Raw genomic sequence first — 11,151 nt, 5'->3', positions numbered from 1 at the left:
TAAAAGTAAGCAGAACTTTTTCATGGTTTTAGAAGAAACATCAAAAGGGATTTCATCACAAGCTGGCAATTGATTAGATGGGCAGGGCCACCCGGGGCAACTTTTCAGAGTTGAGTCATCATGTCAACAAGACTATTCTTCAAGTGTTTCAGATCTTAAAATAAATCATGACCCCAAAGTGATCAGAACTTCTGATATCAATCATAGCAAGAAAAATCACTTAATTACTAAACCAGAGTTTACTAATCTATAATGGGACTATCACCTTCCAACAATTTCCATTAAATTCATATTCCCATCCAAGACACCTATCTTTCTACTATCAAAATACCCAAGACACTAATTGATTACATCAGGAGGTTATTTAATAAGCATAAACTCAGAACAATGGAAGGAGACATGGTATGAAAGAGAGATGTCCCCTGAGCTCTAAAAAGGCAGGATAAAGTTATCACTAGCCTACCTCTACAGTGACAAGACTCCTTACCACCTAGATAGTGTCTCTTGATACAGTGTCTCTTGTCATGAACTATCTTCCTTCTCTGATTCCCACTTTCAGTGTAAACCATTCCTATTCTTTCAACACATTATTTTTTAGATATGTTCAAGTCAATGATTAGATCCAATTAAGCTGTATTTTGATCTACTCTTATGTTTAATTTAAATGGACCACATCTCAGACTTCTAAGGGCACCTCACTATCCCAGCTTACTGACTTGTCTTTAACAAAAACCTTAAAAAAGACAACTCTGGGGCTCTGGCCAGGTGGCTCGATTCCCAGTCGGGGCATATACCTAGATTGCGGGTTTGAGCCCCGGTTGGAGCGCATACAGGAGGCAACCAATCAATGTTTCTCTCACATCGATGTTTCTCCCTTGCTCTCTCTCTAAAAATCAATAAAAACACATCCTCGGGTAAGAATTCTAAAAAATATACAACTTTTGGGACCACAGAGAAATGGGAATAGTAAGGAAGAGCAGACCAAAAGAAATTAGGGCACTTCTCTGATGCATCCATTAGGCTTTGAAATTATTTTAGGTTACAAGAACAGTATAGAAGTTACACTGGAATGATCAAGACACTAAGAAACTTATACTCTGGTTTTTAAAGGAATGACAAGTGAAATACAAGACCACTCTTTCCTACTCCTCTCATTTCTGCTAACCATTTCATCAGCATGTCTGGAAAACTGACCCTACAATATCCAGAACCACCCTGTAATTTGCCATTCCTGTCAAAAACTATTCAAAAATTACCAAAAAGCTTTTATTCAAAAATTACCAAAAAGCTTTCTAAATCAAATCACACTGAATTTTATAATTTCTTCCCCATTCATCTCAAAAGTAATTTAAAGATAGGTCTATTTAAATGTTAATGAATAAAAGTATTTGAATGACCTCCCATAACCAGATGCACAGTTATGCATTTAAAATTCCTGTTAAAAATGGCCCATGGAAATGGATACCTGAGACTTGACACGTCTTGTTCTCTTTGGCAGAATATTCATTCTTGTGCCCGGCTCTGGGGAAGTTTGGACTTCAGTGCCAAGAACCTCAGGCTCCACTTTTTCCTTAAGATCTAAATTAGGCATTTGTACACCCTAAAGAATCAGAGCACAGAAAGAGAGCAGATTCACTGATAAGAGATCAGATTTGAGACTCAAGAAAAATAGTAAATTTCCAATAAATCCCTAATACTCCATGAAACCAGTTGACAATTCTCCCACCAAATTGATCTATAGATTTAAGATAATCCCTATCAAAAGTCTAGCAGGCTTTTGTAGAAAATGAGAAGCTGATCCTAAAATTTATCTGGAAATGCAAAGTTTTTAGAAATTATGGAAAAAAGAAGAACAAAGTTTGAGGACTTACACTACTGGGTATCAAAATTTACTATAAATTTTATTAACCAATGTCATACTAGTAAATTCAATAAAAAAGAAAAGAAAATGTAAAAAGAATGTACTAAAAAGCTTTAGTACTAAGACAACATAGTATTGGTGTTAGGGTAAATATATAGATCAAAAAACAAAACAGAGACCAGAAATAAACCCACATATTTAAAGTCAATTGATTTTCAACAAAGGTGCCAAAGGAAATCAATGAGTAAAGGGTAGTCTTTTAAACAAATAGTGCTAGTACAATTCGATATTCATACACCCTGTGCCCATCAAAAAAAACGTATATGCCTTTCTTTACCTTATACTGTACACAAAAAGAATTCAAAATGGATCAAAGACTTCAACAAAAGGCTAAAACTAAAAAGTCTAGATGAAAATAAAGAAGAAAATCTTTGTGGTCTTGGGTCAAGAAAAGATTTCTTAGTTATAACAGAAATACCATCCACAAATGGGGAGAGAAAAAAGTTGATAAATTACTCTAGAAATAGACACCATTGTAAAATGAAAAGATAAACTACAGACAACAAGAAAATATTTGTAAAATCATTTTCTGATAAAGAACTTGTATCTAGAACTCAGAATAAGTATAAGATGAGAAACAACCCAATAAAAAATATCTCAACAGACACTTCATAAAGGAAGATATACAGATGCAGAACACCATTAGTCATTAGAGAAATGAAAATTAAAATCACAATGAGATACCACTACACACCCACTAAAATGGCTATAATCAAATAAACTGACAATACCAACTGCTGGCAAAGACATGGAGAAACTGGAAGCCTCTACATTACTGATGCAAATGTAAAATGGTTCAGCCACTTTGGAAAACTGTTTGGCAGTTTCTTAAAAAGTTAAACATAAACTTACCATATAACCCAGCAATTCCATTCCTAGGTATCCACCCAAGAGAAATGAAAATATATGTCCACACAAAGACTTGTACTTGATTTCACAGCATTATTCATAATAACCATAAACTGGAAAGAACCCAACTGTCCATCAACTAGTACATGGATAAACAAATGTGGTACAGTGGGGCCTTGACTTACGAGTTTAATTCATTGCGTGACGGAGCTCATTAAGGAGCTCGTTAACAAATTACTCTGTCAACTCAAAGCAAAAAATCAGCCGAGAGACGGCTCGTATCTCGGAGAAACTCGTTAGTGGGGACACTCGTAAGTCAAGGCCCCACTGTATAGCCATATATCATTCAACCATAGAAAGGAATGAAGTACTAATACATGCTAAAGCATGGATGAACCTTAAAAACATTAGTCTAAGTCAGTGGTTCTCAACCTTCCTAATGCCGCGATCCTTTAATACAGTTCCTCATGTTGTGGTAACCCCCAATTTCATTGTTACAAATTGAACATAATTAAAGCATAGTGATTAATCACAAAAACAATATGTAATTATATATGTGTTTTCCGATGGTCTTAGGCGACCCCTGTGAAAGGGTTGTTCGACCCGCAAAGGGGTCGCGACCCACAGGTTGAGAACTGCTGGTCTAAGTGAAAGAAGCCAGACACAAAATCATATTGTATGCTGCCATCTATGTAAAATATCTAGAAAAGGCAAAACTATAGAGTCAAAAAATTGGTCAAGAATTGTCTAGGTTTGGAGGTAGAAGTAGAAACCAACTATAAATGAACACAAAGAAACTTTTTAGGCTGATGGAAGTGTTCTAAAACTAGATTGTGCTGTATAATTCATTAAAGCTTACTATCGGAGTACCTACAATGAGTGAATTTTATGGTATGTAAATTATACCTCAATAAAGCTGTTAAAAAATACATAAAACAAAGAGGAGGAATTTGTCCTAGCCAGTTTGGCTCAGTGGATAGAGCATCGGCCTGAGGGTCCTGGATTCGATTCCTGGTCAGGGCACATGCCTGGGTTGTGGGCTCGATCCCCAGTAAGGGGCGTTCAGGAAGTAGTCATGAGTCTCCCTCATCATTGATATTTTAATCTCTCTCTCTCTCTCCCTCTCCCTTCCTCTCTGAAATCAATAAAAATATTTTTTTTAAAAGGAATTTTTCAAAAAGCGTACAGGACTTTATTTTAAATAAGAAAAAGAGCCTTCATTCCCATTAGCTTTTATTTTGTAAACCACCAAAAATAGCTGATTTTTAAACTACACCTTGCTCCCCAAAATTCTGGTACATGGAGAAATCTTTTTCAACTTTCTATGCACAGTCAACTGCTAACTTATGGTGAACACAGTCTAAAGTTTATACATAGCAGACTGGATTTATCCACTCCCAAAAAAAAAAAAAAATGATGCATCTCACCATAAGGCTGACACCAGACTGGAAAAGCTCATATGGGTAGAGAATTCTTTCATAGTGTGACTTTAAAAGAGACCCAGTTCCTTTTCCTGGGAGATATCCCAAGCGGCTACCCACTTTAGACCATTTCTTTTCTTTGGTGACCATTTCAAAACCTCCTTTGCTGGCAACAATCTGAAAAGAAAGAAAAATTACTTAGGAAACGAAAGATTCATGTACTCTGACTCTACATCATACTTGCTAAATACAAAAATTATTCTGGGCCTAGAGTTCAAATTTCCTTCCAATAAATATCTGACAAAACTAAAACTTGTCAACATTTGAAAGTATGGAATGAGACAATGATTTTTGGGAGTTTTAAACTTTATTATTTAATTGTTATTGTACCTACCTTAAATGAACCAGGCATTCCAAAACATTTAATGAATTTACACTTTGTACATTATATACCTTGAGAAAACTAAGCACATATATGTACTCCATATCCTCAAGGACCTCAAAATATAAAATAATACAGACCAAAAATAGACATGAGAATAAATATTATATATAGTACAAAAGAAACATAATCCCTGAAATTAGAAAATGTACCAAAAAATTTTAAATTTTAATAAAAATGTCAAGCAAACAATGGATTCAGAGGCTATTTTGAAAAAGAGACTATAATTTTTCAAAAGGAGAAAAGTTTTACATGGAAGATTATAAAGGAATAACATGGAAAGATCGGATTATAATATTAGATTTACTGAAATGTAGCATAGAATGTAATAATGTAGGAAGTAATGAGATAAACTGGCCAATTTGGCCGAATGCTCACATCAAACCTGGCATTGTATATAATATACATGTACCAAGGCCCCCTATCTTCCAGAAGCTGATATTGTACATCTTTCACACTCTATAAAACAAGGGTGGGGAATGTCCGGCCACCAGGCCATACAAGGTCTGAGAAATCATTTGGTCTGGCCCTGCCAAGGCATTAGGGGTGAGTTAACTAAATGTTTGACCAAATAGAGCAGGCTAATTTTTAAGTTGATAATTTTGTATAGCCTGCGAATGATGTTATAAATATCCAAAAGGCCCTTGGCAGAAAAAGGTTTCCCACCCCTGCAATACAGGCAGTTTCCAGTTTCACTGACAACGTAATAAAAAGGACTGTGACATAGTTATTTGAACTCAAAGTAATTTTCCTTTTTGAATATACATTACTATATTTTACTGTATCAAGAGTTAGGAGAAAAATTAAATAATTACCACATGATCCAGCAATTCCATCTCTAGGTATATACCCGAAAGAATTGAAAGCTAGGATTCAGACAGATACTTGCATACGAATGTTCACAGCAGCATTATTCACAATAGCCAAAAGGTGGAAACAATCATCAAAAGATTAATGGATTAAAAAATGTGATATACACATACAATGAACTTACTAATGGGTGCGTGAATGGGTGGAACATCAGATCGATGTTTCTCCCCCACCTCCTCTCTCTAAAATCAATTTTTTTTAAGGTGCTTAAAAAATGAAGAGGGGTGCATATGTTATAAATAAGTGAAGAAAATGTTTTCAACTCTTGTGATCTAGGATACAATTGAAGACAAAGATAAACCTATAGCCAAAGCAAAGTTTTCCACTCGTGAAATATCTGAAAGCTTGGTAGAACACACATAAGTTCATATGCAGAGTTGAACACATTTCTAATTCTTCAGCTTCTTTTATCATACCCACAAAGAAACTCTTCTTTTAAGAGCTAACCAGAAAAATTATAAAGAGAAAAAATTTATTTTCAGATTTTATAGTGTAGAAGACAATGAGGGTGGTTTAGATAAAGGGTTGTCTGGAAGCAAATGAATGAATTAAAATGCCTTTCTTTCAAATCTTTCCAGTGCTTCTACACTGTCAGCTACTATTCTAGGTGCTTGAGATATGTCTATGAGTAAAACAAAAATATTTGCCTTTACGGAACTTATATTCTAGTGGATGAAGACACACAATAAACATAATATGTAAATTTTGAAGTGATAAATCCTGTAGAAGAAATTTTAAAAAGCATTTAAAAGGTCTCGCAAGGAGCAGAATGAGGGTAAATTGAAGTATTAATTAGTCACAAAAAGCCTCATGACAAAGTTGAAATCTGAGCAAAGATGTGAAGGAAATAAAGCAGTTACCCTAGCAAGATACAGAGGGAGTAGCCAGAGCAAGGGCCCTAAGTTAAGAAGCATGCCAAGTGTTTGAGGAACAATAAGGAAGCCAGTTTGGCTGAAGCAAGTGGAGAGGACTAGTAAAGGAAGTGGGAGAATAGAAGCCCTCTCAATAATCTTTACTATCCAATACAATGATCACCATTGCATAATAATCTGCTTTGCATTCAAAGCACTTCAAGCTAAATTTCCATTAGTAATGATGCACAGATCCAGTCATGCTTTCCCAACCAGTCTGATTACTGGCACATAGCTAGCTGTGAAAACAACACTCAACAGAATCAGGGTCTGGCCAAAGAATAAGACAAAGCTATCTCACACAGAAATAAAAGCCATGAGTTTGGCTTCATGCATATAATACTCTAACAATCTAACCAGCCCTAAGACTATATACTAGGTGTACCAGTTAATAATGCGGATTTTTTTTCAATAGATGGAGTTACACATATGTTGATATATATGCTATTTTAAAAATATATTTTATTGATTTTTTTACAGAGAGGAAGGGAGAGGGATAGAGTTAGAAACATCGATGAGAGAGAAACATCGATCAGCTGCCTCCTGCATACCTCTTACTGGGGATGTGCCCACAACCAAGGTACATGCCCTTGACCGGAATCAAACCTGGGACCTTTCAGTTCGCAGACCGATGCTCTATCCACTGAACCAAACCAGTTAGGGCTATATATATGCGATTTGATATGTATGCTATTTTGTTGTATTGACAGCAAGCTTCAAAACTTCGTATGTCAAATTTGCTGAAGGTGTTAACATCATAGATATTTTTACGCTTAAAAATGTTGAATTTTGTGCCAAAAAAAAGAGCATTTGCGGGAAGTTTTAATTCATTACTTTATTTTGAAGAAAAAGTTATTGTATACTTCAGGAAGCTTATGGTGAACGTGCTTCATCTCAAGATACTTGTGAACGCTGGTTTAAACGCTTTAAAAGTGATGATTTCAATGTGAAAGACAAAGAACATCCAGGTCAATCGAAAAAGTTTGAAGACCAACAATTACAAGCATTATTAGATGAAAATGCGTGTTGAACTCAAAAACAACTTGCAGAAAGATTAAGCGGTGCTCAGCAAACCATTTCCGATCGTTTACAAGCAATAGGAAAGATTTTAAAGGAAGGAAAATGGGTGCCACATCAACTGAACGAAAGACAAATGGAAAACCGAAAAGTCATCAGTAAAATGTTGCTTCAACGGCACGAAAGAAAGTCTTTTTTGCATCGAATTGTGACTGGCGATGAAAAGTGGATTTATTTTGAGAATCCCAAATGCACAAAATCATGGGTTAATCCAGGTCAACCATCAACATTGACTGCAAGGCCAAGTCGCTTCAGAAAAAAGACAATGCTCTGCGTTTGGTGGGATCAGGAAGGTGTGGTGTATTATGAGCTTCTAAAACCAGGTGAAACCCTTAATACGCTACCGACAACAAATAATCAGTTTGAACCACGCTTTGATCGTGAAACGACTAGAATGTGTCAGAAGACACGGCAAAGTAATTTTGCTTCATGATGATGCACCATCACACACTTCAAAACCAGTTAAAGACGCGTTAAAAGATCTTGCCTGCAAAGTATTAACCCATCCGCTGTATTCACCAGACCTTGCTCCTTCAGATTACCACTTGTTCCGATAGATGGCACACGCACTTTCTGAGTAGCACTTCACAACGTAGGAAGAAGTGGAAAATTGGATCTCTGAATGGTTTGCCTCAAAACAAGAAAAGTTCTATTGGGACGGTATCCACAAATTAAATTACTTGAAAGATGGGGGAAATTTATACCTAGCAATGGACATTACTTTGAATAAAACACTTTTGATATTTCTCTTGAAATTATCGTGTTTTCTTAGATCACAAAATCCACCATTATTAACCGGTACACCTAGTAAAAACACAAAGCCTTACACTTCTTTTTATTCAGCTGACAAATTCAAGGATTACCATGCGTAACTTCAAAATGTAAACCATTTATTTCAAACATTTGCAATGCAATATATCACAATGGTCACAAGAAAAATATCACTTAAGAACCATGCCCTATAAAAACATAGATGGCATATACTTAAACACAACAAAGAGAAGACTTTAATCAAAACTTGACTGAAGAGTACTGTCAATCAAAGCCAAAACTTCAGTCCAATGACAAACTAAGTCTGGCTAACAAGAGACAATTATAACAGAAATAATAGTAGTATTACACTTAAAAGCTCCCTATCAAAACTTCACTAAAAAGACAGCAAAGGAACACAAAGGCATAATCCTAAGAGGACAGACAGGCCAAGAGAAAGCAGGTTGTACATGTTATAACCCAGCAAGCAAAAAAAAAAAAACCAAGCATCTGCAAAAGAAGAAAGCCAAGGAGAAGCTTTTGCAACATAGAACTTGAAAAGGCTTATGAAATGGGAGCATCAGTACCTTTAAAATTAGAGATGGCAATGAACAAAGAACAGGATTGGCTGAAAACCAGTATTAAAAGCACAGCCAGGCAACTATCCCTCTCCAACCAGCAGAAGACTAGAGATTTACTCTCAGGAGAATTCAAAAATAAGGGACTCTACCCTAAGAAAGAAATAAGTAAACTATAGGATCAATCTAATAATCTAATCAGTCTAACATTTTAACATTAAGCTACTAGTCCAACATCCAACTAATAAAAAAGTTCAAATGGAAGAAATTGTCCAAGCCCAGGCAGTGTGGTTCAGTGGTTGAGCAATGACCTATGAAGCAGGAGGTCATGGTTCAATTCCTGGTCAGGACACATGCAGGAGGCAACTGGTCAATGATTCATGTTTCCATCTCTCTCTCTCCCTCTTCCTTCCTCTCTGAAATCAATAAAAATATATTTTTTTAAAACTAATACAAGAGAAGTAATAACAAATCAAAGACATGAATTCAAATTACAGAGTTTATCAAGTACAATAAAAATATTGAATAAGAATAAACACATAGCAATGAGTATCACTGTGAAATCTCAAACCACCGGGAATAAAGATTAGGTCCTAATGTCTTCAAGAAAAAGAAAATCATATAGAAAGGAACAAGAATTAATATAGCACCTTCCCAACAGCAACACTAGAAGCCAGAGAAGATTATGGAGTAATATTTTCAAAATACTGAAGTAAAATGATTTACAATTTAGACTTCTAAACCCCACCAAACCACCAATAAAATTTTAGAACATTTTTAAATAAGCCAAAAATTTACCTTCTTGCTCACTAAACTAGAAAAGAAATGTTTCACCAAAATAGGAGTAAACCAAGTAAAACAGACTTGAAACATGGAGAGGCAAAGGGAATCTCCAGAATAATAGTGAAATGAAGTTCCAGGCTGACAGCTGACCTTAAGAAACAACCAGTCTGCACTGGAGCAGGAAAGAAAACTCCAGAGAAATGGCTCCAAGAAAATGAAACTGACAGATTATCTGATGGTTAAAAGCATACTGAGAGATTTACACTTCTGAAAAATCTGAAAATATGTTTTTGATAGTTATGAACAAAATGTACAAAATGGAAAAAGGGAGATTATTAACTCCAAAGAAAATAAAAATTGGTATAAGGAAACAATCATAGCACGTCATAAGGCTGGAATACAAGTAATATTTGTATTTATAGTCACAGTAATAATTTTTGATTAATAAAAAATTGATCTACGGCCCCTGCGAGGCTGCGACGCCCCGAGAGGCTGCGTGAGGCTGCGATGGCCCCTGGGAAGCCGGCGGAACTGCGCGAGCCGCCCAGACGGCTTCATTGACGGCCCGAGAACCAGCTCGCAGCCCCACGCACAACTATCACCCAAAGGGCGAGAGGGGCAAGAGCAGCTGTAGTGTTGCTTTCTCCTCACTTTTGGTAGCGAAATCCTCATGTTAAACATAAGAGGATACATTATTTTTAAAAGCCGTTACGTGGCTCCGTACCCTTTCTGAGTAGAGCGTGAACAGTCGTGAGAGACCTTTCCGAGCACAGGGACATGTTGTGGATGGAAATAGCTACAGTTTCCATGTGTATGACCTTTGACCCGGCAACAAAAATCGTACACCTATGGATGAGGACAGGGGTGGAGGGGAGCTATGGGGGGGGGAAAGGGGAACAACTGTAATAATCTGAACAATGAAGATTTATTTTTTTTAAAAAAAGAAAGAAAAATTGATCTAACTACACTAGAAGGGAACAGAGGACCTGGAATTTGTGAGGATTTAGATTTCTTACACCCATTCCCCACTTCTAATAGTAGAAAATCAGTATATAATATTTAAAACTAAAAAATGAATAAGTAGCATAATGAACATTTTATTTTGAAATATAAAGATTAAAATAGGAAACAGCTAAAAGAATTGAAAGTGATTAGCTCTGAGGAAATGGGAATGAAAATGGAGAAGGCAGAATGCTAGTCTTTAAAATAAATTTTTAAAAAACGTTTAAGGGCTAGAATAAATGTTCCTTGATGCACTGATTATAAACAGAAATTGTTAAGGTAAAACTCCAATAAAATACAGACATTCCAAATAACACTTTTTATTATCCTATACAATAAAGTGGTGATATGCAAATTAACCCTCACGCCCTCACAAGATGGCTGCCTACGACCAGGCCGGCAGGGGGGTTAGTGAGGGATGACCAAACGACTGAACAAGAAGTCTGCATGGGGCGACCAGGCTGGCAGGGGGGTTAGTGAGGGAGGACCAAACGACTGAACAGCAGGCTGCATGGGGCAACCAGGTCGGCAGAGGGGGGAAGGTGGG

General features: G+C 36.2%; 1 protein-coding gene across 1 annotated transcript in view; it reads right to left on the bottom strand.

The window, feature by feature from the left end:
• KDM5A (lysine (K)-specific demethylase 5A) overlaps positions 1 to 11,151 on the bottom strand; it is a 104,743-nt gene that overhangs the window by 84,001 nt on the left and 9,591 nt on the right. Inside the window, exons 5-6 of the mRNA XM_005865965.2 lie at positions 4,198 to 4,368; positions 1,466 to 1,600 (exon numbers count right to left, since the gene is read on the bottom strand). Coding sequence (XP_005866027.1) covers positions 1,466 to 1,600; positions 4,198 to 4,368 — 306 coding nt within the window. The remainder of the gene's footprint in view (positions 1 to 1,465; positions 1,601 to 4,197; positions 4,369 to 11,151) is intronic.

This window comes from Myotis brandtii, unplaced genomic scaffold, assembly GCF_000412655.1.
Source record: "Myotis brandtii unplaced genomic scaffold, ASM41265v1 scaffold216, whole genome shotgun sequence".
NCBI lineage: Eukaryota > Metazoa > Chordata > Mammalia > Chiroptera > Vespertilionidae > Myotis > Myotis brandtii.
The sequence above is the reverse complement of the archived record's forward strand: the minus strand, read 5'-3'. Positions and strand labels throughout refer to the sequence as shown.